Below are 26,971 nucleotides of genomic sequence, written 5' to 3'. Positions count from 1 at the left end.
AACAGACATACCAATGGCTACGAGAAGCGTTACTCACACAGAAACACAGACGGAAAAGAAACGGAAAAACTCTCTAAAGAGAAGAGCTTCCAGCTTAAACGAGCATCGTAGGGAAGAAAAATCTTCCAGAACATGTCCGTTTAGCGCTCAGCGAAATAGCATAGGAATTTTTATTACATCCGTTGATAAAGTTTTATCAGCAGCAGTGCCTACCGATACAGCAAGAGAGCGAGATAATGGGAAAAAGGAGAGAGGCGACTGGAATGCACTTACAGCTAATAGTTTCCCGCCTGAAGGGGAAATAACTTGGCGTTGGGGACATGTGAGGGAAAAGCTTTTCTGGAAAATAAGCGAATGGATAAAGTAATATGAACAAGTGGAAAATAATTGATTTTGCTGGAAGATTCTCGAGCAGCGGCACATCTTGCAGAAAATATAGATCACATGAGATGGAATGCTGCGGTACATGAGTGGTGAAAAATTGGCTTTCTTGCGCGGGGCTGGAAACAGTAATAAGCTATTTTGAGCGCGGAAACCACAATCTAGACAAGCGGGTGTCATCTATTGCAGATAACTCACCAAGATATAAAGCACATTTACCGGGATTTTACTTGGTCTTTTCGGCTTCTGATTCAACTTGAAAAATGTTTCCAAAGTATTTTTTTTCTCAAAGCCCAATCAAAACTTCTTCATAGTGCGTGTGTGTATACGGCGTTTCACAACCACAAGACTTAAATTATTCCTGGATGTTATACATACGTACACCAAAATACACACATATTAGTAGGCATACACTTTTCACCGGCAGTTCAAAAAGTAATTTTCTAATGTTATGTTTCTATTGAAATACATCTTGTAGATTTTAGCTCGGCACAGACAAACAGACAATCAAAAAACACATACCAAAAAACAAGGCAATCTCAACAAAGACCTCTATCTTTGTTTCCAATTATCTGTATATTTTTTGTTCAAAAAGGTTCAAATTGCTCATTTTTTACGTGTTTTGAGACGACTACTCCATGAGACTTTGAGGCATATGTACGAGCTGTGCAACTGGATGTACTTAATGATAAACATCGAGCTTGGAAGCTGAACAGTCAATCAGTTTTCATGTGTTGAGTAAGTGATCGAATTATAATATACCAATCGAAATATGATACGGGCTCCACTCCGTGTAAATCCGGAACTACTTTGGAGCTTTAAGAACCTTCTAAAACACGTCGTGTTTTTATTCAAACGATATTAGCTGAATATCAAAAAGAAATGACATTTTATTCAGACATTGAACAGCATTCGCTAAAAACATACTATCCCAGCAATATAATGGATATATTTTTTTTTTTAAATGGAAACATAAGTTTAAAAAGGGAACTGAAAAATGAGGTGAAGAAGATTGATAACATCATGCACAACACAATCGTAAATAAAAAAAAATATCCTCCTCCTTGTAAACTTTTATCAGGTAAAAGCTCTAAAATCCTTTCTTTATAATTAAGTGAGTGTCTGCGCAATTGAATTCCACTCAAATGACGTGTTTCTTGAGGAGTACAGTACTCATTTCATTTTCCGTGCTTGCCTCATCTTGCTTCTACTGTGGCTATTTGGTACAGTTTTACTAATTCGTTTATTATGTTGGCTGTTACTTCCTGGGAAGGATGCAACTGCCTGTCTGAATGGACTAAACTACTTCCCAACTTTACCTAACCACAAACATTCATGGAGTACAGTAAAATGTACAGCCTAATTGAGCAATTATGAAAAGCAACACCATAAGGAATTGAATCGTTTACGGTTTAAGTAAACCTCCCAGTAATAACCGCAACATGAAGTAAAGGTGGCAAATGTTTGCTGCTGTGTGTCTACTGTTCCCACCGAACGTCTTTGGTCTGCAGTCGCCACCCTGGTTGACGCAAGGAGGTAGTAAAATATTCAACCTTGATTGCTTGTGTTACGCTGCAATTTTCTGCCGCCACTTTTTAGCACGGAGAACTCATTAGCGTGAGGCGTGAGCTTAAGCTTGGCTGGAGAAAGAACCCTGGGGTGGATAGACGCTTAGTGCTGAAAGATTTGTTTCTACAAAAATCACGACACCCTGTGCCTAGGCGCTGGTCCGAGCAGTTGAAGCAGCAATGGCGGATAGAAGCGTTATTAATGCGCACCGCCTTCGTCTTGGTGTGGTTCTCTTCTGTTTTAGTGTCGCAGCAGGACGTACCATTGCTTTGCACGCCCATGCTCCGTTGCATTTTCTGCCCTATGTTGGTGATGAGCATAAATGCCAATGTAAATAAAATATATTATGCCATCTGAATCAGAATTAATCGACGAACAATTTGTGAGGCTCGTTCTCTTCCACACCCGAAACATAATGAAGCATGGTTATCGGTTCTGCTTCTCTTGAAATAGACGCGGAACATGTTTCTGTTCTACTCGCCTGTGGATTCGGTGCGCGGTTACATTGCCAGGTGGGGATATTTAATTAAATGATTATAATACGCCGTCATTATTACTTAATTAATGGCAACCGATTTTGCAACGGTTTGCAATACGGCATCAAACTCTGCCAGCAGTCGCCCACAAGCGTCTGATGTATGATGATGGCAAGGATTGAGGTTAAATACAAAGCTGCCTGAGGTTAAAACCTGTGCTGAAGCGTTAAACAAACGCCTCGCAGGGTCGATATGACGTAAGCAACAGCAGCATAAAGCATAAGCGTAAGAAGCGTTGAAAGTGGTTATAACGGATCACTTTAATTTATTGTTGTGTACAGACCGCTACCTCATCCTGTGAGCTCACCGTATGACAGCGGGGTTGTCAGCGGGTGACATCGGCAGTGAGGATCGCGACCCGAGGTGAATTGATTTATTTTGAACTATTTCAAAAATCATTGTTACGAGAAATTTATTGTTAATTGTTGCGTATGATATAACTGATAGAACATTCTCGCAATTTACCTAAGTCATTTAATTTTGTACTTGAGCGTCATTAGAAACTATAAAAAATGTTTTTGGCTTCACTCCTAATTTTATCTTTCGGAATGAAGTTGTATTAAAATTATAATCATTTTTTTCTTTGTCATCGATTGCAATTGATTTTAAATCAATCAACAAATGAATATTGAAAGGTAAATATTTGATAACATTAAGCTATGTATTAAATTGCTTAGTTGCATAATCTTTCCTCGTAATCCAATTCTTACGCTCAACCAATTTCAGCTCGAATGTTTCGTATCTGAAGCAAAGGGACGCCAATCTTGACCATAAAGAAACGATCACGCCATGCATATCGCACGACAGTTTCCATATCAAGAGTCACTCAAAAGTTTACCCTTAATTCCTGGTGTCCTTTCGTCCCCGGGTCTGTGTATCTGTGTATTTCCTTCACGTTTTATTTTTGTCACTCCACTCATTTCTGTTTTTCGAAGGAAATTCGATTTGCAGCAACGGAAAATCGTTATCAAAATAATTAAACTAAACCATCGTTTTCGTCATCGTCATCGAACGGGCTAGGAGTTATTTTGGCGACGGCTGTTGATTTATACAGTCGTTGCAACATAATTTTGGCTCTAAGGCATCAATCTTTGACAGTGCGCATCATTTTTTTGCCTCTAACGCACCTATTTTTGTCTGTAAGTCATCAATTTTTGACTTCTGTAGGAATCGTGACAATTTAACAAGGTATTTAAGCAGATTTTACATCTCATAAAAATACAAAAACTGTGTAAATTGATTGTTTCTTCAGAAAAAATGATGAAATTGAGAAATTCTAAAGCTTTTGTTTACAGCAGAAAATAAAGGCCAATTGTCTCACTCCATTAAAATTTCCAAAATTGGCAAAATATCTGTTTTATGTTGAATGATATCAATAATATTTTTCACTACTTAACTTAATTTCAATCATTTCAAAACACACAATTTCAGAAATTACTTAAAATTTTGTAAATAAAGCGATTGACTCACAGTCAAAAATTGATGCCTTCGATGCAAAAATTGATGCGCACTGTCAAAAATGTATGCCTTCGTGGCAAAAATCGTGACACTCTGTCAAAAATTGATGCCTTCGATGCAAAAATTGATGCGCACTGTCAAAAATGTATGCCTTCGTGGCAAAAATCGTGACACTCTGTCAAAAATTGATGCCTTCGAGACAAAAATAGATGAGTTGAAGTCAAAATTTTGCGGCAACGACTGTAATCTCAATTTAGCCATTCTTGTCCGATCCGGTGGAGCTAGCCGGTTGTGTTGCTGTGAAAAAAGAAGGCAGAAGGATGGATTTCCAACGGCCGACGGCAGTTCATCTGCTGTTGCGTTTCAGTTGGGTTCGTTGTTGTTTTCAGTTGTTGTTTGAAAGGATATACTTTGAATAAAATACTTTGATATTTTGAACATCGACAACACTTGAACGAATTATGCAGCAGCTGGTCAATGCTGTTTCCTTTCGAATTTACTGAATAGAAACCAATTAGCATTCCTTTTGGAAACACTGACAACGAACCATGCTGAAGCAAGCGGTACTTCTTAAATACAAGAAAGTTTGACATGGAATCTCGTAAAATTGCGCACCATCATACGCCAACCGCAATCACTTATTCTAAAAGGCACATAAATGCTCGATTGAAAGTAGCAGCACCCTTGCTAAATCAGTTGTAAGCTCAACCATGAATAGATGTGCTTGTGAGAAAGTGTTTTTTATTCATTTTCACGTTCTCTCAGCATATGATTTTAATTAATTCTACGTACAAATTAATAGTTAATGAAGTAATTAACATTTTAAATCAGTTTTCTAATTACCATTGGGTGAACGGCACTTTTCTTCCCTCAATCTCTCAAACTTGCCACGCATGTGTAACAGAATCTAAAACGAACTATGCCAACGAAGAACAATGGACGCGTTCATAAAGAATCGGTGGAGTGATGGGGACCAAACGAGCGATGGTAGAAATGCCCCAATGATGTGTCATTGGCGTTTTCATCACTAGCTAAGTTTGTGTGAAGGTATTCTTGTCTTATTTGTCTATTATACGCTTTCTGTTGAGAGAAAACTGTGTTACCAAGGAACTGTATGTGTTTGCACTAGCTTTAGTTTTCCTGATTAGCATATCAACTCAGGTAGGTAGGTAAGCGGAAAAGAGCACATAAAAGCTGATGAATAAGGAAACCGTGTCACTGAGAATCTTGCTTTCCGCGATATGATGAGAATAGGAAGGAGAGTGAATATGTGCTTGTGTGTGATAAAAAAGTGATATCGTTAGCACTTTATCTTTACAGACGTCGTTTACATTGTGTGTAATTAAATTTTGTAAAATACATACATACTGCCCAAATGGCATGCCGGCCACGCTATTGTTAATACTATTGCTACGTGGTGTTACTTTGTTACTTGCTATACATAGTTAATTGCTATTGGTTAGAATATAAAACTTACATTTTTGTAGATGAAAACGAACATTTTGTGTTATTCTTGAAGGCACTCAATTCATCAGCATACGTACCCTAAAAACAACTGATTGAACAACTCATTTAAGGCAAGGAAAGATTTACGATGACATGCCGATAGATATTTGCTCGTTTTTTCGTACCACGTGTTCATCGACAAGCTTTTCATTCCAAGAATTTATATATGTGAACTCTTGCAAGGGGTGCGTGTAGGTGTGTGTATGTGTTTAACTCCTGTAACTGTTACCCGCCATTTGCTTTTAATTAATACCATGCATACCTCTACCATCAGGTTCCTCTTCTACCCGTGCCCAGTTTTAACTGGTTTGTACAAACGTGGTAGCGAAAGAAATGCCGCTTGGGAACGGAAGCAAAATCAGGGTTTTCAGTACCCGACGGGCACTAGTAATTCCATCGTCACATCGTCTGTTTCGTTTCGAGTGGAAGTTGAAGCCTTGTCCGCTCCAGGGGCCATCATCCTTTTGCCTCCTTTCGGAAATGGATTCGCATAGCTCTGAGGGAGTTCATACAGGTTTCGTAATCATAAACATTTCGCAGTTCAAAAACGGACCCGCTCAGAAATATGGCAGACAGACGCTTACCCAAGTCATGCAACGTCTGCTTCCGAAGATGGTTATGAAGTTATTGTCTGTTTCGATTTCTTCACCTGAAGACGAGCAGACCCGAATGAACGCCGCAACGTACCACTTGAGACTATAACGTTTAGTTTACTAAGCCGAGCTGAGATTTTGCCTAGGACAAGAAAGTAATTTCCTTCGATTCGTTCATGGCATCATCCAAAGTGGTACCAGTTGGCATGAGTGCGAGTGTTTGGTGCTTGGAAAATTTGAATCCCCGAATCAAGCGGAGGCCATTCTTGACCATGAAAACCATAAGCGTGTTCGTGTGCTCGAAGCGGAAGTTGTAGCGAGGCAACCGGTTTCTTAATTCGGAACCGAGTTCCAGTGTACTACGTGGACAATTCTTGCGCAACCGGCACTGGTAGGAAGCAGGATTCTGCAACGAACTTCCAAAGATTACAAGTGGTACAAGAACTGGTACAACTACTCTAATAACAGCCAAATGCACAACTTTTGATGACAAGATGTTATAGCGTAAGTGGATGTGACGATTATAGGGTAGGTACGATGCTGAGCAGCCTGATCCATTTTGAATATAACCCACGGTTTTTAGAACACCAAACCGAAACACCGGTTTTATGATGTTCCGAGGTGTAATAAAGATCAAAATGAAATTACAGGTACCCAACCCGGGACGGGCAAGAAGCAACGCAAGAGATAGGGTAGAGTCGAAATATTTGGTATACGTCTATCCAAACGCCTTTCAGTTTTGCTTTGAACCTTTGCCCCAACCATTTCAAAACATCAAGACTCGACATTACTCTCGGAAATGATTTGTTTGATTTCTTAACGGTGGATGGGTTTGCAGTTAACGAGCAGAACACGATCGAGGATATTTGCGGCAGCACTCGATGTGTGTATGCCTGTACACACACAAACATGCTCTGAGGTGGTGTACTTGCAGATTCCTTAAATCAGCTGAAAATGCAATTCAAAGTACACGATTGCAAACAGGTTCACTGATCAAATGAAATATGACGGTGGCAGTAAAGATGAGGGAATGTAGCAAACTAATTATGATGTAAGGTTGCAGGAAAGCTTTCTCCAGTGCAGGATAACGACTATGACGAGGGAAGTTATTACATTCAGTTTAATTAAAATATGCGTCCATCTTCCGCATGAGCGGAGATGTTTGCTACACGTACCGTGAGACTCGTTTTATCGGAAGCAAGCACCAACGCATTCAGTTTCCAGCTATTCAAAAGCCGGTGACGCTACCCCTTGAACTAAACGGCTATATATGCACAAAACTGAAATTACAGCCAAGAGTACCATCATTGGACTTCAGTGTTTTATCAATGTCATCCTTTTTATTTAAGCTGATACTTAATTCTTTAGTTACCATTTTCCCAAGCTTTACTTCTTAGCGTGAGCATCTTCTCAGAATTGAAGTGTGCAAATAAGAAAATTGGATATTTACAGAGGGGAGCTTAAGAAAATGCTCTGCAGCTGTACTACAGCAACTTTTTGAGCTTCTTTCGCTCTAAAATATTGCTACAGCCAATTTGGGCATAGATTGTGAGGGTGTTTGCTTTACTTTCAATTCGAATGCTTGGAACAATCTGAAACATACCACTACAATACTGGTACATAATTAATACACCCTGCGTATTAATGTGCTGTGAACTGAGTGTGTTCTTCCTTGCGAACTGAACATGCTTTGTACATCCTTGTCCCTCTACTCAAGTTTGTTTACATTATCTCCCTTTGCTTTGCAAAGCGCTGCAGAACGGACTGTGAATTAACGACCAGAACTGCGTGTATACGCGCATAGCATCTTCAAGTCTGCCTTTTGCGTTCGGCAATGAAAACTTCTGGCATCTTGGAAGCTTGTAGTGTGCTAAAATTATCCACATGCCAGGTTTACTTTTGCTGATGCTTTGCACATATACATGTCCGCTTCTCCAGGTACTGATTTGCCTTGTTGGAAGTTGATTGGATGGGTTTAGCGTGAGCACTCCGGTTTCTGTACTGTGCCTTAAAGGCAAGGGTATTTTGAGCAAAACTGATCATACAGTGCTAGAGCGTGTGTGTGGATGTAGGTATTAGTGTATGTGTTGGTATGGAAAACTAAATTTGCCGGAGTAATTTTATTCCGATCCACTCCGAAGAAGCGCGCTTGTAGAATAGTGCACTTAATTTGTGAGGATGTGTAGCTGACTACCACTCGAGATGAGTGTATAGATGATATTAATTTGCCGTCACGCGAAAATGAAAGAAGCCTTGTTGTTAACCTTTGTGCAGATAAATTTAGTTATAACTGCGCGTCAAAATGTGACGAATAATTTACGTGCAATTTTGGGAATGCGAACGAAGGTAAAGTAATCATAAATTTTTCCCTCAGGATAATATTTGCTAAGGCAGGTGAAAAGGCATTTCAATTTTGTTTTTAGTTGTTTTCGTGTTGTCTTAACTCGGATTTCATAAATGCATGTTTTAGATCCACTTTTTTGTTTTGTTTCTAGAATTTATTTATTCGTATTTTGTTTTATTTAAAATTAAATTATTGTAACTGCCATATTTTCATACAATTATTCGATCTGCATTCTCTAAGGCAAATTTTTTTTATTATTAGTTTTATAAATTTGCTCAAGACACAACAGATACATTAATTTTGAGTAAAGATCTCCTACTTTGAACATTTTTCAAACAAGAAAAATTTCTTTTAGAGCAACTGTTGAAAATAAAATAAAATTATTCAAAATCAATCAAAAGCATTGTGACCTTCAATCGGAGGATAGTTTCATCAACACGAGAAGGTCACCGAAATAATTAATCATTGAATACGTCAAATCCAAAGGGCTTCAAATAGATTGCATTTAGCGATACAAAAATCTTCAGCATAACCAAAGAAATAATTATTTCATTAGCATCAATAACGGTTGGAAGATCAGCTGCCTTCATTGCAACCTTTCCACCCCATAAAGTAAAATGATTCCACACTTCCTAGAAGCTATTACATCGCAAACAAATCAGCTAAGCGTGTTTGACGGTTGAAAAGACAAGATCGTTTAACAGGTTGTAAAGCTAAGATAAGATCTGGTTAATTATACGGTCATTAATTTGCGACGTTCTATGTACGCACGCGAGCTCCAACACAAAGAAAATAGTTATAGGTCAAAACGCTTCACAAATTAAGATATTCACCCGTCACAAATTATACACATCAAAACGGAGCCTTACTTGTCTCGGCGCGATTAGACAACATGTTTGGGTGGCCCATACAGGCAGGAATTCTCACCGGTCACACCCATTTCACGTTGCCGTGAAATGAGAACTGGTACTGGATGTTGTTTATTACCAGTGAGCAGCTCGTGCTACGTTATTCCATTTTAACCCATCCCTTTTCCCAATTTACGCACGAGTGCCAATGCTCTGTACAACCACCACCGAAGAAACGAAGCGATGCTTGGCATCCATTTTCGTTATTTCCTTTGTATTTATTCGAATCACTAGCAAATTGGTTAAATCAGCCAAGCTTAACCGAAAGCCGGCGGCACATTAAACCACTGGTTCTGGAATAGCGGCGAAGTGGATTGAAAAGCTACACTGATTGAAAAATCAGCTTGTTTGCTCCTGCGTGCACACCATGGTCATGGCCTTGAGCGACTTTCGTAAAGGGATTAATTTAAAGAATTGATATTAATCTTAACGAGCACCCCACTCTTGCTGGTGAAAACGGCACCATTTCTTTAATATCGTGTCACCAGCTTGATTTCATATATCGATTTACTCTTGTTTCGTGTTTGCAAAGGCAGGCAGTAATACTACGGTTATTACCAGAAGGTTTTGGTGATGGTGGAAACGCAATCGAACCGGTATTGGAAGAAATTGTATTGCTGGCTGGGTGGCAGTTGCGTTCGAGTTTTATGTGGTTGCACTTGCCTGCGATAGAGCTGGTGCCTTCTTGGTATCAAATTGAATCTTGTTTCCTTGTTACCCGTTCTATTGCTTACTAGGGATAAAATACAAAAGGAAAAAAGTCGGTTGAAGCGTATTTCTCGTCATACTTGCGGGCGTGAGATAGTTTGTTAGCTCAGCGTAGGAAAGTTGCTCCGATATTCAAATGAAATCGAAATAAATTGATTCAAGCGCAAACGAATAAAAGCGTTTTTTCGTGTAGCAGTTGTGCCATTATCCTACAAGCAGCATTCCCTGACGATTAGATTTCGCTAAATTACTTTTCTAGTCTGCTTTATGTTTATAAGTATTTCTGTTTACTGAACTGAACAAAAAACCTTCTCGTTCGTTTTCATTTGTGGTCGGTGGAAAGTATTAATGGTGTAAGCATGTGGCCTACTTTTAAAATCGATTCGCTTGTTCAAAACTAGTTCATGCGTAGCGAAAATGAAACGTTAAAGCTGAAGCTACCTGCTTTTACGCTAGCAGAAACTGTTATTTTAAAGAGCAAAAAAGGATTCCTCAGCAAACGTTCCACGCAACTGATTCGCAGGATGTTTGCGTGCAAGATGTCTCAGCGTATGCTGTACCTCTTGGAAGAAGTGGAAATTGCTTTTTTTTTTCTTCTGAGATAAATATTTGCATTTCTTCTTCTGTGGTAGTGTAAGGAATGCTTTTCAGAGAACAGTTTCTGTCTTTTGGCTTTTTTCTTTCAAAAGTCAACGGATAACCTTTGTTTTTCCAGCATAATATGTAAACACTTGATGCATATTTCACTTTAAAATCTTCAAATGTCATGGAAGCGTCTGGCATTACGTAGAGAGCGTATGATTTTCAGCTATTGGGTATCGTATTTGCGGATGATGTTCGATGCAGAAAGGATAAGGTGAACCACACAAGGTCTGTCTGTTGTTCACGGTTCAACAAGAAACTTCAAGTGGTCAAGTGGCGACGGTTTATGTTAGTGAGATAGAAAATGTTTTAATTGACAAGGCTTTCAATTAGCTGGCTTGTATGATAAGAAGCGAGAGTGTAATGATAAACTTTAAGGGGTGATAACGGGTGTCATGATGGTTGGTCCAATGCTTTTTCCCTAAATTTGTTACAGTACCCGAGAGAGAAAAATAACCTTCTAAACATGTTATTGTGCTTTTACAAACAATTGATTTGAAGTCAATAACATTCAAATAATAAAATGTGTTTCAGATGAAATCGAAGGGTTTTTGTAAAGTTTATCTTCATTATAAAGTTCACAACTAGAAACATCACAAAAACAAATACGATGTACAAACACTTCCTTCTCCAAATTGCTTTGTTTTCCCGTTCAAGTTCGTTTTTATCTGGAAAGAAACACCACTCACCCAAAAGGTTTTATGCTTCGACCATTTAAAATGCGTCCAGACTCTGAAATGTGAGGTTCATTTTGGTGGGGAAAAAAGTAAACATACTGTTGCGACACAGGCACGGAAGCCCTGTCATTTTATCGTATTTATCGAAACACGAAGATTGCTTCGTTGAGCTTTGAGCTTTCGGCTCGGGCGATTAGTTTATAAGTATAAGTGTAGTTTTTGAAATAAACTCTCTTCTAATTATGCAACTGAACAAGCCACAACCGCCGGTAAATATCGAACGCTAGAAAAGTTACACCGAAACACGAAATAAAAGATTATCCGAAATCGTAAGATCGAACACATACGAAAAGATGTGTTTTCTTTTTACAAAGTTATACTTACGAAAACGGTTACCTTCGCACACATATCAATAAACAAATCCACATACATACCTACACATACATTCACACAAACAGAGGAAAGTAACATGCATGTAAAACAGACGTACACGAATGCATTACTGCTAGAGGCTAATCAGGAAAACGGTTTCAAGAGGAGAAAGGTGCAAACAAAGTGTAAAATAACATGACTTCTTGCACAGGCCGGTCTTGTGTGGGTACGAGAAAACCAACGGTATTTGAGATACAGTGAGGTATGCTTTTTACTGAGACTGAGGACTCTTCGTATATGTTCAAGGTTTCTTGTTTACATGCGCTTATCAGGGTCAATAATTATGTTAGAAGGTTATCTGAAATAATAAGTATATATTTGATATAACATTTTTATGTTATTTTTCCCATATCTTTTCAAGATCGTGCCTTTATCTTAAAAAGATAAAGAATAAAATACAATTGTTTTGAAAATGAGTCCAATGGTTTAAAGTGCCTAGGTTTGGGTTAAGGAACATTTCTAGATTTTTTTATATTATTTAATCAGCACAATAAATTGCTTTTTATTTTTATAAGGACATTTTTTGAGCAATCCAGTATGTTGTATGATAGTACTTACCCTCACCGTACGTCTTTGCGCTGACGTTGAGAAAGTTGTGATTGATTTCCACATTCTCGTCGATGTCCACCTCATAGATAACCTTCTCGAAATAGAGTGGGTATTCGTTTTTGTCACCAACCCCTGTTTTGATGAATTTAGAAACTGAAAGAAAAGCAAAACACAAACAATGTACTTTTTATTTGGCTGTTTAAAGTGGTGCACTTTAACTGTGAGCCTAAAATACAGGTACCGATGCATTTTCACAGAAAAGTGCTATAATAAGAGATCCTATCAAGAAAATAGCAAACTAAACAGAAAAGGAAAGAATGTTTAAATTTTGTTCCTGATGTAGTGTTCCATCCAGTATTTAAACAGTAGTCGCACAGGTCACTCACTCTTCCGGCTATGGACCGGACGCTCCCGAGCATCAGTGACCACTAATTGAGAACCAGTTACGATAAATTTCGATTTTCCTGCTTCCATTACGGTCTTCAACCACGGTAATTGCAATGCGAAGTTACACAACGTATAAAAAGTGGATAGACAAAGATGTCGTATCAGCCCCGGTAAAGAAGGGAAAATGCATCAGAAAAAAATGCTCAAAGTAGAAATGGAAAAAAACCACATACATTGTTCACTAGTTACCAGAACCCTTACCGACCCAGCCCACCCACCTCCCAACCAATCCAATGGCTCTCTTCGGTTTTCCGAGGAAATTCATTATAAGACCTCGATTTTAGATTTTCTCTTGGATTTGGAGAGGCAGAAAGCCAAAAGGATGTATGTTTGTCTGCATGCGTGTGAGTGTGTTGGCGTCCTGAACAAATCTGGAATCCAAACATGGAACCGTGAGCGAATGGAACCGTCGCGCGTTCCGACTGAGCTTGTGATTTGGTGCAATTGCAATCGCCGCACGGAAGCACCACGGTACCATGACACACAAGGTTGTGTTTGACCTCCCGCTGCCCTCCTCATGGACATTGTTTGCCGAGAAGTGCAGCCGCCAGCACCATTGGAAGCAATTTAAAATCCATTTTCTACTAGCATGATTTCTGACTTCGATTCATACGTTCGTTCGTACGCTTACCATATACGCCACACGATACCATCAAGTGAAAAAATAGTATAAAGCAAAGCATGACGGTAAGAAACCATCACCATCCGGGTTCAATTTGTAACATCTTGTTTTATTTTTTTAATTTGAATAATTATTAAAATTAATTATTTACCATGCTTTTTTGCAACTTACTGCAGTTTTAAATTTAAAGGTAAAAATATTTTCCCCAGCACCGTTTGTTAAATTTTTGCTACCGAATTGTTATGTTCTTAACGTCTTGAGGTCAGTTTTACGCAAAAAATACTACAAAAGCGATCATGTGTAGAAGGATAAAACACATCTTGAGGAATCAATAATTGTTTTGGTATTAATATATAGATAAAATATATGTTTTGGTATACTTCAAACTGTTTTGTAATCTTTTTGTTATATTATGAAAGTAAGTAGCCCACTTGATAGTGATTTTTACACTTTTTATTTTAAGACGGATTGATTGATTTTTTTAGAGTTTACAGTCTTACAAAATAAAATATGAACTAAGGTAATAAATTTGGTTAATTAAAACATATTTTCATCATTCATAACATATCAATATAATTCTGCCCCGTGATGCTCTTATGGACTGTTCGCTCGTAACAAGAACTAATTATCTGGCTGAGTGTTTCGAAATAAATCTCAAAAATCTATATAGATCGACATGACCTCGTAGACTACTACACCAAAAAGAAGAAGAGTAGGATGGATTCTTTTTATATTAAGTAAATTTAAATTAAATATATATTTTATCGTTTTTAATCTTCTTAATACATTAAAAACTATTCTGATTTAAAGTGGTTATTATTTGTATTCAAATAAAAGTAAAACAAACGATTGAGAACGAACTTCCTTTTTTTTATTCTTCTTCTTTGTCACAACAACCGTTTTCGGTCTAGGCCTGTCTGTACTCACTACTTCACCAACATGGCTTTCAGTAATTTATCGTTTCCATAGTACGATACTGAATCCTACGTATAGAGACACGGTCTATTCAGGGCTTGAACCCGTGACGGGCACGTTTTTAAGTCGAACGAGTTGACTACTGTACCACCAGACCGGCCCTAATTTATACCAAAAAAAACGGCATGAATTTCATAAGAATGTTGATATTTTGGCCTTGAATGATGTGTAATAAAGGACATTTTTGAAACATTATTATCATATAAAAAGGAACATATCAAACCGGCAAACATTTCAATTTCTTTTCCAACTCAAACTCTATTTCAAACTCCTTTCTGAAATCAATGCCTTTACGAGATTCTATCACCAAAGGAAGAGAAAAGGAAATTAGGAGTTTCATACAGATGTTTTCAAAACAAGTGTGAAACGAAGTAAACCGTTCTGTGATAAATTATCACTAAAAAAGCTGGTTGTGATATACGGATTACCGAAAACCGACGAGAATGGATAAGCCGTTGTGTCCTTTGCGCCAATCAATTTGCTACTGTTTATTCACTTGTCATTTCATTACATAGTTCATTTGCCTTTCATCCTAATCCTAAGAGTTCATTCTCCAATTCCCATCCGTAACTGATCTAGTTCAATTGAAATATTTCACCATTTGAAACAATTCACGAAAACATGCAATTTCGATTAATCAAATTTTCTAAACTAACTACAATGCAATTTAATTAAATTTCCAACACGTTCAGTATGTTATTGATTCTTCGGTATCTCTTTGCTCGCTTTCACATTCCGATCGATTTAACAGCGCAATGCCAACATCGAGGGCACTGTGAAGGATTGGTGAAATAGTTGCACCAATCCGAACGTACGGTCTAAAATTTATTATTTCGTCAAATATGACTTCGTTTGCTGTATGCCTGCTATTTTTCAATTCTTCCTTTAACTCGAATCCGAATGGCAGGTATGCATAAACGTGTGCAAGTGCAAAAACGGTATTGCTACCATTCGAAAACTTTTGGCTTCCAGCAAGCCAGGTTAAAATGGCAAAATTGATTTACTCGCTTTTTATCTCGGGAGCCGACGGCATGCGAGGCGTTTGTATCGTGTGTCGTTTCTCTTATGCATGCGATGTGGAATGCTTTTTTTCTAAAACTATACAAACGCTGACTGCATTATGGAGTCAATGTTGAAAGATTTGAATAAATAATACATTGAAGTGGAGTCAAAATAATTTAGTAACGTCTTATATTTTTCGAAAGTTGCTTTGAGGCATGAACTTTGTACTTCAACGGAAAAAAGTAATTTTCAGTTTATAATGTATATAATGTTTCCGATTGTTGTGCTATTGAAATAGTATGATAAATTTTATTGATATTACAATGGAATTTTTACTCAAATAATTGTTACTTTGGTACAGAAATAATCTTTGTGAAAGATCATTGCTTGTATAAATTATTACGTGTTAAATATATCCTTCTGCGAGCCATCATGAGGCTTCTACGTTTAGCTCAAGTTTAATCAAATAAAAGGGTAAAAGCAATTGCTTTTGCATAATTCCTTGAACCATTGGACGACGTTATGAAAGCAAGACCTTCGCTATTCGTGCAATATATTGCATCAGTCGTTTGCATTGAACACAGGGTTATTACGTTTCCTTCATTGTCTCTCCACATACACCATCTATTTCCTTTGGCATCGATCGCGATGAAACCGTTCGGGGGAAGCAATACACCTATCACCCGTATGCGAGGATAGAGCACCAGGCGCCTCCATGACGCTATAAATTAATGACAATCCATTGACAACGGTATTTGTCGCCATTGTATCGTTCATTGAGCACGAAATATGAGGACAAAATATAAAACTGTCACAGGAACAATCTGCCATGCTTTCTGTAGTATTCAATCAAACCACTTATACCACAGCCGGTCCCATCGATGTCCTTTATTTCTTTCGCAATGTAGCAAGGATAGCTGTGTTAATGGTAATAAAAAGCGTGATCTGGCAGATAAAGTACCTATATAGGCGGGTGGTCGCTGCACGTCAAATTAGATAAAACTATATCTTGGCCACCAGGGCGAATGATAGCGATTGTGTGCACCATGCCTTATGGCCACCCGAAACAAAGACATTTTATTGACCCGAGATAAAATCGTTTTAGACCATTCCTGGATGATGTTGCTATTGAACGTCGCGCAGTACACTTTCTGGTATGTTTTAAGTGGTCTTGCTTGTCAGCACCCACTATCACTTTCTCTGTTTCTTGCATTATCTCTCACTTTCTCTTTTTCTCTCCTTATGCTTTCTGAAAATACGGTTCACCAATTATTGAAAATGGCTCCCTGGGTGGGTATAGTCGATTGGCCGAAAACTCATCTCCTTCCCTTCATGCCACCAATGCAGAAACAAAACACGTCGAGTTCGAGGCTAATTGATTTTGGGATGGAATAATATTTTGTTTTACGACCATCCATTAAAACGAGCCCTAGTGGCTGTGTCTGTAACTTGTGATGTGATAGTCGGGTCTAGGATTAAGATATTATAAAGATATTATTTACAACTTAGCTTTACAAAATAGCAAAATTCTAATTATTTTTACTAAGCACTAACAAAAGCGTTCACTATCGTTCCCTGTATCTTGATATGATGGTTATAAATTTCAATAGCATCTAATCTATGAACTTAGTCCTAGGCACCGCGTACAAGTCCGCCAATTGTTCTCTAGTTTTCCGTTTTGTCGCGAGTTAAGCCACCGTCCAAGAGCCTCCAGTTTAAAAAATAACAACCCAATCGAGCACAATGCTCTCCTACACGACAGCTGGGATTAAGACATGGTTCTTTATTTTTCTTAGCCGGAAACAACACACAGCTATAGCCAAAGATACATTTTCATTTTTGTTCGCTTAGCTCCAGAAAACAAAAAAAAAATGCAACGTCGTGTCCAATGGAACAAATCGTTCAGAAGAGGGAGAAAGAAAAGAAAAGTAAAATATTCTTAAGCTTACTTTCCACACCTTGGCACTCCCTGGGATCCATGCTCGGGGGTTTTCATATTGGTCACGGAACACCGGGTGGTTGTTCAACCAGCGATGACATTTTTGTGCAATAAACAAACACTAAGTGGAATTAATGAAATAAAAAATTGCATCCATTTGTAGCAGGCGTGCACAGTTTCTTCCGGTTGAAACTTGGGATGGAGTTTTTGTGCCATCTTCCTTCTATTTCCCGAAACTCCGCCGTTTTATTTTTATTTTCATTTTTTGTTCATCCAGGCGTCCCAAGAGTGGTCCTCAATTTGTGTTATTGTAGTGTTTTCCGTCTTTATATTTGTTTATTAGCTACCGGAATGGTGGGATGGGTTTATTTTATCGCATGCTAGAGAAATGAGCATAGCCTTGAGGACGAAAGAAGAGAAATACAAGGCAGTCCCTGAGCCCTGGGGGTTGAAAGCATCCTTTACCATGGACGGGAAACAGTCAGCGGGAAAATATGTTGCCATTCTGGAAGTGTTTCCATCACCGGTCGGGAAATGGTGCGATGGTAGAAAGAAAAATGCGATGAAGAACCTACCAATTTCCTTGGGTGTGAGAGCTTTTTGTGTTGATTCTTATCCTTACCTCCCTTTGCTCCACTTCAGTTTAGAGCAAAGGAAGAATATATGTTCAACTTGTGCTGGTGCAATTGGATTCAGATGCAATCATGCGCGAACGATAAAAAAAAATGCCGGCGAATGCTTAGATCTGGTTTCTGGAAAGATTGCTTTAATGAAATGGTACCACACTCCTGGTTTTGCTCTTTTTGTGCACAGACTCTCTCTCTCTCTCTCTCTCTCTCTCTCTCTCTCTCTCTCTCTCTCTCTTTCTCTCTTTCTCTCACACACACACACACACACACACACACACACACACACACACACACACACACACACACCCACAAATTCATTTTGGTACCGTAGTGTGACAACGACAGACTGATACTTCTCGATATATGTGTGGGCGGTTTTTGTTCACTGGCTCAGACGATTTTCTCCAAGCTCCGGGTGCTTTCTTGTCACAGTTTTTAACCACACGGTCGGCATCAACGTTTGCATCCACCGCGAGCCCTTTCATTCACCGTAATGATGTCAAACTAGGGTGAGAAGAAACATAATCGGGCAGCTCATCATTCCTCCTCAGAATTGGTAGTGGTGAGTGGGTGTACAGGATGAGAATCTGATTGATGATGGTGATTTATCTTCTGACGGTAATTTCAATTTGGCTGTTGCTATTTTTTTCCCTTTTTGCCCAAATTGTTCTTGATTTAATGCACTGTGGTGCCATCTCTAATGACAGGTGGAAATAAGTTATTGGTGTTCGGGACTTCGGTCAGGTTGTGGATGCTTTTTATTAGACGAGTCATTGCTTTCATTAAGAGATATGGAACTTTTTTACGCAAAATTTTAAGCAAATGTTTACTGTACATGTACTTACTTATCTACTTCATTAAACTTAAAAAAAAAATAATGTTTTAAGATATGATGAGACATTTGAAGGAAATGGAAAACATTAAATTACATTGAAAATATAAAAAAAAACAGTGAAATTGCATAACATAGCTCTGTGGTGATCAGCGCCACCTACATGTGAAACACCATGCGTCAGAGCCTTAGAGCTTTAGGTTAGCGCAGGCGTGAGTAGTGCAGGTGTAAGTTAGTTGTAATATGAGTGTCAGGGAATGAGAGCCTAGTTTGGCTAGTTAAGAAAATCATGAGAAAGGGATCGTTCTCTTTGTGCTAGACCGCCAGGCCGAACGGACGCGAGGATCACAATAGCTCCTTTGGAAAATCCTGGAAAGTATAAATTTAAACCAAAAACATAAAAAAATTGTTCGTAATCCAACCCCAATTAAGTCCATTAGTCTGAGTGATTTCTTTTAATCATATCAATAAAGCACAGACACCTATTCAATGGCATCGCACACTTTTAATTACCATTCGCTCGAGACATTTCATAACTAGTTGGTCCTCACGTAGACTACCACTCATCAACGCTGTTATGTTACGGCGATCGATTACGAACGAAGCCTCATTCTAGTGGTCTCGGGAACGATCTTACATACGGTTGCCCTGTACAACGAGTATTTGTCCCAGGTCAGATTACTGAAAACACCAAACTCAAGTGGAACAGATGGAAAGAAAGATTACTAATTAAAGCACCCGCATAATCTGGTTTCATTTTGATCGGTACAGAGGAATTCGTGAAAAAAACGAGAATAGGGAAGACAATTATGTAGTTTGTCCGATGGCAAACAGAATCCAGCAGATCGTCAACCATGAAACGAAACAGCGAGTGAGAAGACACGGGCAAAAGGCGCGCTTCGGGATGACGAGCTGGTGTTAACTGCCCAGGGAGTAGGGATTTATTTGACGGCTATAGCAACAGTACTGAGTCGTGGTTGTGGCTTCATTCTTCCTCATCTCCTTCGTCTACTCGCATCAGAACATTATATGTGGGTCGATTGGTAGGCTGCTTCCAAAATGCCATTAACGAAGCCGCTCCGAAGAATGTGGCTCGGCAATTTGCAACTGTGGATGGAGTTCCCTTGTGTGGCTTGGGTGACTGGGTTTTTTGACCCTGGGCCAAAATTTGCCCGAAAAGGTTGGCAAGGATCATTTGGGCTCTGATTTACCAGAGCGGTTACGGTCGTTGGTTATGCATGATGAAACCAATGTCATTGTGCGGTGTGGAAACATTTTTTTGTTTGTGTGTGTGATATTTATCTTCTCCTTTTCTGTATCGACTTTAAAGCAATCAGTTTTATTTTGCTTTTGTTAGTGCTTGCCTGGGAGCCGAAACTGGATTATGTAAATAGATAAATTTCTGGGGCGGTGTTTACAGAGCCCAACATGTTTGACATAATAATAACGGTATGTGGTACGGCCAAACCTGGGCAGGGACGGGATGATATGCTCTCCTGGAGGTGTGTGCCTTTGCTACACTAACGACGTTTGCATGTTATTTATTTTAGCGCCAAGCTCACCGACATGTTATTGAAAAAATCATCAGTAGCTCCAGAATGGTTGATGATATTTTACTTCAAGAACCCACACCCTCGCTCTCAACAGGTATACAAGGCATGAGTTACATATCATAACATATCGTTTGGTTTGCCGACGAATCTGGGATTTAATAAAATACAGTTAATGGAGAAATGGGTTTAAATGGTTTTTAAATGCAAATCTTCGTTCAATATTACCTAACACATGGTCTTTAATGAAGATAAAGCGTGTTACCTGTAATGCAGAGTTATGGCAATAATGAACACATTATACAATGCAAAATTTTAACCCTTCAGCTCTTCTGCGAAGGGTTTATCAATTCTCGGAGAAAAGATAATTACGAACAAAATATTCGTTGGATTTTACTTTGCCTTGAATATTTCAATACGTTAGATATCGCTTAAACTACAGAGAATTGCAACAATGGACTTACAATAACTTTTATTCCCGGCCAGTCTGTGGGCATGCTGTTAATTACGACGGTGTTAAGCTTTGACCGTCGTTGTCAGATGCCACGGGATTTTAAAAGCAAATGTGTCTGAAAATCGTTCCGCTTACCACATTTGCTTTTGACTTTTGTTGAAGATTTTGAAGATGCTATCTAAAATGTAGCATAACATTAAGTGAAATCTTTCCCATTTTAGATTTGCACGGCTTATATCGTACTTTAAATCGTACAGCGAACATTAATACACGTGGGGCTGAAAATGCTGCGTGTTCCTTCGAACAGCTCAAGAGTGATGATGAATCTGTGCCTCGGAAGTAAAGTGAGCTCGTTGTTTTACGCGGAAATCATTGCACACAATCTCAACGACGAAAATCCAACTCTTTTGCCCGATACTGAGCATATACTCTGGGAGCGTTCGTGCGCGGCTGTATGACAAAGATTGCAGTGCTTGAAACGGACCAGAGGCTAAAACGAACATTGTTATATTGCGTTTGAGTTTTTTGGATCTACTTCTCATCATCAAATGAAATAGCTTTAATGCATGTGTATTGGCTAAAGTACGCTCTGAGCAGTCGGCATCTGCTAGGCGTACCTTCGAGTTGGCACATGCAATGAGCAGTGCACTAAGCTTGTAGGGTGCTCGGAGTGTTTTGATACGTGGCTTGTTGTGGAGCGGTATTGGGTGTATGAACGTGGATGGGTGGCGAATTGCAATAAACTATTCAGTTCCATTTTCTTCAAAGCTTTCCATCCGATCGTGCATAAAATGAGCAGACTAGTCGGGCTAGGAATGATATGTAGGGATAGGCGGATTGTATCCGGCTAGTATGAGAATTAATCGATCGATCGAGAGGACACCACTCCCTGGTTCGAAGATTGACGGAACAAAATGGCAAGAGCGCTTGCATGACGTAAAGCAGCAATGGATAAAGCGCAATTTCATCGGTGCTCGTGAGCGAACGGTTGCTCGTGACCAGTGGCCGCCGCTGCACGCCCAAGCTACTCCCGACTGGCGAATAAATTCTGCGACGGCTGAACCTCCGGTGATCCATGGCATCAGCGAGCAATACCCAGATGACAATAATGTTGTAGCGCCTGCTCGCTACAAAACAATCATTTGACGTTCTTGGGGTCAGGTGACTTTGGGAAAGCTTGTACTGTGCTGCTTAGTGGAAAGTAGAGCAAAACCAGAAGCTTTCAAGAGGCTTTCAGCTGTAGTCGGCGGTTAAGCAATGCTACTTAATTTCATGCTCCTTTTAAGAATGCTGACGGTGAAGCTAGTTCCTAGCTTCCATTTTGAAATAAATTTAATTCAATAACTTTAACGTACACTGCATTTAAGCGAAACATTCGGAACAAGATAATAGTTAGAATTAATTTTGGTCCCTCATTTCATTTGTCGCTTTAACATTTCGTTAAATTTAACACTTTTTACCAGCAAGCATCATCTTCTTCCAGTACATCAATTCTTTATCAATTATGGTTCTTCAAATTCTTCTTTCTTCCAGACCAGACATCAACAAAGTCCAACAACATATCTGTCATGAAATTTCTGTTTTATTTTATCCTCTGTGCTTGAGCTCACTACGAACCCTTTTCCACTAAGCCGTTAACCGTATCCCACTCCATCCACCATAGAAATATAGTTAGGCACCATAGAAATAGAGTTCAATCGAACACGATTGAACTAAAAGATGAAGCCTTTTGTGATGTGTGTGTGTACGTGTGCGGGTTTGCCCGGAGTGTGGCTCTTATCTGTTTGCTGATAGATTTATAAACCAATAATACTGGAATGCACGGTAACTGACAACACATAATGATGATTGATTATTTCGGATACCAATGCGCCGAGCAAAGTATGTCCTCGCCAGTCACCGTCGACCTCGTTATCTTGCAGCTTGACATTTTCCAAATCCAGTCAAAAGCGCTCCAGCAGACGCGTCGTCGCTGTGCAAATGAGTGGCCCAGATATCATCAATCAATAAGGCGAGACAGAAGTCGGTTAGTACGCCAAATTTTCAAAGCAGCATAAAATATTTGCCCATAGTTGACAGGCAGACAAAAGAAAAGAAAATACATACGTTCAATGAAGTTTTTCGAAGTTTTACGTACACATTTTCGTTAGCATAAAATATTACATCCAGTGTCCTTACAGTGCAAGGAAAAAGGAATTAAGGTAAGTGTTAAATATTTCGTTCAGAATCTATCCCACTGAAGCAAATAATTTCTTTGATATAAAAACAGATTACCAAAACGGCCCCAAATGAGTGCAGTATAAGATTCATCAGGAACATCCTGTGATCCGAAAATGTTCTTCCTAGCCGATTGACAGTGATCGATGGTGACCAGAAGCCTTAAAAAAAGACAAGATGATAGCATTTTAAGCCGGTCTCGTAGTACAGTCGTCAACTCGTACGACTTTACAACATGCCCGTCATGGGTTCAATCCCCAAATAGTCCGCGCCGCCATACGTGGGACTGACTATCCTGCTATGGAGGAGGAATCAATTAGTCACTGAAAGCCAACCCCACAAGTGGGTACAGGCAGGCCTTGACCGACATCGGATAAGAAGAGAAGAGAATTTAGCATTTTATATCGAAAACAAGGAAAATACTAGTAACTGGATTTAGTGATGCAATCTTTTATAGAATGTCCCAGGAAAGTGTGACTTTCCCAAAAATAGTCATTACAATTCCATGGTAAAGGTTATATTGGGATGTTGACGTAGAACAGTATCATAAATGATCGGCAGCCAAGTATACCTTAAATTCCTAATGAAATTTGTGGTTTTAATGTTGAAATCATAGGCCACAGACAGGCAGAAAGGCAACGGATTGGAATGCTCATAATCTGATCATTTAAAATAGGTCATTTTTCCTTTCGTTTGCACAACATTTTCACCAGCTGGCCGGTCTACCGCTCTTCGTAGTAAAACGATACACTAACTAAAGCGAACGCATCACTCCCTAGACCGTACGCTTCTTTTCGGATCACTTTCACGGTGAAGCTGTAATCTGGGTGATAATCGGACAATCCTGAGAGTTGTGTTTCTTGCCCAAGAGCCTCACCAACGATACAGGCCGGCCTCAACGAGAAACGATTACGACGAATCTTCTCATTGAAGCCGTGTGCCCGAGTTGTGGGCTGCATAAATTTGCATAAAATCAATCGGCTACCGTCGTCTATTTCAGTGCCTTTTCTCAGATTGTTTGCGCTCATCTCCCATTTTTGCCAGATGGTGGAATGGAAAGACCCCAAAAAGGGCGATATGTTGCTTGGGAATATGGGAAAGAATGCATTTCAGAGGAAATATGGGGGATTGGAATCGAACACAGAAAAGGGATATTGAAATGCGCAACGCAACATATCGTTGCTTAAGTGATGGGTGATACTCGATATGTAGAAACCAGTTGGTTCATTATGATGGAAATTTGTGTCCGAAATTTAAGATTTCGTAGTACGTGCAACATTTCTTCGGGCAGGTAATGCAAGGTGGACATCAAAGTACGTTTGAGTCCAGGAAACGATGTGGGAGAGGAAGAAGGATTGACCAAAACCATTGCATTGGAAAAGCAGACATGGACTACAAAATGACCAACACACATTGGTTGTTCGAGCAATTTTCCTTCGACCATGCGTTGTGAATTGATAAGAAGCAACTGTCCATGGGGGTGAACATCGGAAAAGGAATTAATATTTTTTCCAACTCTCAGCATTTCACATTTACATGTTCCATACGTCCCAGTGAGACCTATTCGGTTAAAGAGTCGCATATCCAAACGGTTTACTGCTCGTAAAGTATTGTGTCCGTACGGATGCAAATGAAATCCAATCTTTTCTACATTTTACATCGGCAATGGCTATTTGTGCTATAAAAATCATTTTAAATGCATATGATCTGATCGAGAGAGCTTTCCCCAGAAAAACCCACTACAAAGTAGTGAATGAAAATGGAAATCACGATCGCGAGCACCACCCTTGTGGTTCGAAACACAAACCGATTGTTCCTTCTCAACTAGCATTTCTCGATTTTGCAGTAGAAAATGTGGCATGAAAAACGAAACAGACTCTTCTCGCAAACTCATTTGCCAGCTGCTGGTGATAACTGCCACATGGAAATTGTGGATTCGTAACACGTTTTTTACGCTTTTGTGTTTTTCAGCAAGTGTGTGCACAATGTCACAAAGGGGAAACGGGTATTGGTTTTTACCTGAATTTTTGTAGAAATAGATCGAATCTGATGTTTGATCATTTACCCTCCAGTCATGCTATGCAAGCAATGCAGAAGTCAAAATAAATGGTTGAAAATTAAACTTATTTCAATTGAAATTGTTAATTGAAAGTTTATTTACGTACGGCAAGTTATTTTTCATTTTTCGAACTGCGAATAAAATGATTTAAATTTGAGGGAGGATGGTACAACAATAGGTTTTTTAATTGACTACTTTCTCTGTGATTGATGTAAACCATAATGTAAGCATACTTGTTTTCACACAATTTAGTCTCAGAAAATACAAATCTCAGAGGACACCGATGACGAATGCACTCAGACATTTGTTGATTTTTGCCGGTGTTATTAACACTTACAATTTCAAAATTGCATTGCTGAAGGTCTAACAGTTATTTTTACCACAGGGCAACTGCTACGATTATCCTTATACATATGATTCTTGCTGTATTCTTATTTCAACTCAAAGCTTTGACCGATGAGTGTAAAAAAGGAAGAATAAAAATTGGAAAAGGAAACACTCCCTATCTTATAACCACCATATATACGAGTGTTAGAAACTGTGCAAACACAGAGCCAAATCATTAAAAATGTAACACGTAACACACAAACAATTTCACGCCGGGCGTCTCCTCCTGGCTGTGATGATGTGTATATAAGTGTGGCAAAGTGTGGCCAATGTGGTTACCTTTTTAATGCTGTGCTGAATGGTTACTAAATAACTTCTTGTTGAGATGGTCTATGTTTTTGTGTACCAGGTTGTTTTGTGTAAAGCTTGTCTAATGCTTTGCTTGTTTTTGTCGTAACCAATAAAAACCAAACCGACCAAAAAGATACTAAAACGAAAAAGCTCATATCTTATCCACCTTGGACAAATCTTCAACGGTAGACATAGGTTGGTGGTGATGGATGCAAAGTATGCGTACCTTACAAGATAAAATGTTACACACAAGCATGCAAAATGTACACGTACTGTTCAGCAAAATTCAATCAGCGCTGGTTGTTGTTTGCGCAGCGCTATAGCCTTCTAGAGCGGTGTATCTTGGCGCGGTACTTCCGAACACCGAAACCGTTGTGTACGGCACTCCTTGCTACTCATGAGCTAATGTTTGTATGGCTCTTATGCCCTCCGTTACTCACTCCCTTTGGCGTTCAGTGGCATTCCGTCTTACGTCCCACATATTGTTCTCTCCTCCTTCTGATAGCTTAACGCACGGTTGATAAAGAACTTCAGGTAGATTCACTCACAAAGACACCGGTTCGCTCCAGGTGTTTTGGAACTTGCCTGAAGCTGCTGTTGGACGCAATGCTTTGACCGGCTTTTCAAGGCTGCTAACATCAACAGCAGATGTTTCGATCTCTTTATCAATATCAAACCCATCAATCGGTGTTTTCGAGCCTTCTGAAAATCCTGCTTGGCATGTCGCTCGTACGCGTACTGTGAGTTGCATGGTTTCATTTGAAAGAGGTTTATCCAGTTTCTGTTCAGCAGGCATTTCTGCGAATGAAACGGTGTGGCATCATTTTTGCAGCGAAACAAAACCCGCTTTTTAAGTGTTTTCCATAAAACCTGTACGGGCAAAAAGCCCGTATCATATAGACTTTCTGCACACGAAAACCATTTGCTAGGCTGCCAAACCCTTATCATACAGCCGGGATAGGCGTCAAGGATATAAATGTTGTGACAAAACAAGACGCAAAATGGTGCTTGCTTTCTTTTTGGTGTACCGCTGTGTGTGTATTTTGGGCATTTAGACATTCGATAAACGTTTTCCCAATGGTATTGACAAGATAGGAAAATGGATTTTAGATGCCACTTTGTTCCGTGGACGTAGCTTTTAAGATAAATTATTTAATAATATGAAATGGTCTATTTCGGAAGACACCCGCTGGAACACACCTGAAGTCAAGTTTAGTGTTTTCATCTGGTTCGCTATTTTTATACCGAAACCAGATGCTGAAAA

At 39.2% G+C, this 26,971-nt stretch overlaps 1 protein-coding gene across 1 annotated transcript in view; it reads right to left on the bottom strand.

Annotated features, from left to right (window-relative positions):
* The window catches only part of LOC120899783 (neural-cadherin-like), a gene marked incomplete at its 5' end in the record, with an annotated part of 638,244 nt that overhangs the window by 572,777 nt on the left and 38,496 nt on the right, over positions 1 to 26,971 (bottom strand). Inside the window, one exon of the mRNA XM_040305999.1 lies at positions 12,313 to 12,456. Coding sequence (XP_040161933.1) covers positions 12,313 to 12,456 — 144 coding nt within the window. The remainder of the gene's footprint in view (positions 1 to 12,312; positions 12,457 to 26,971) is intronic.

Source organism: Anopheles arabiensis, chromosome 3, assembly GCF_016920715.1.
Source record: "Anopheles arabiensis isolate DONGOLA chromosome 3, AaraD3, whole genome shotgun sequence".
Lineage (NCBI taxonomy): Eukaryota > Metazoa > Arthropoda > Insecta > Diptera > Culicidae > Anopheles > Anopheles arabiensis.
This window is presented reverse-complemented; position numbering and strand designations above follow the sequence as displayed.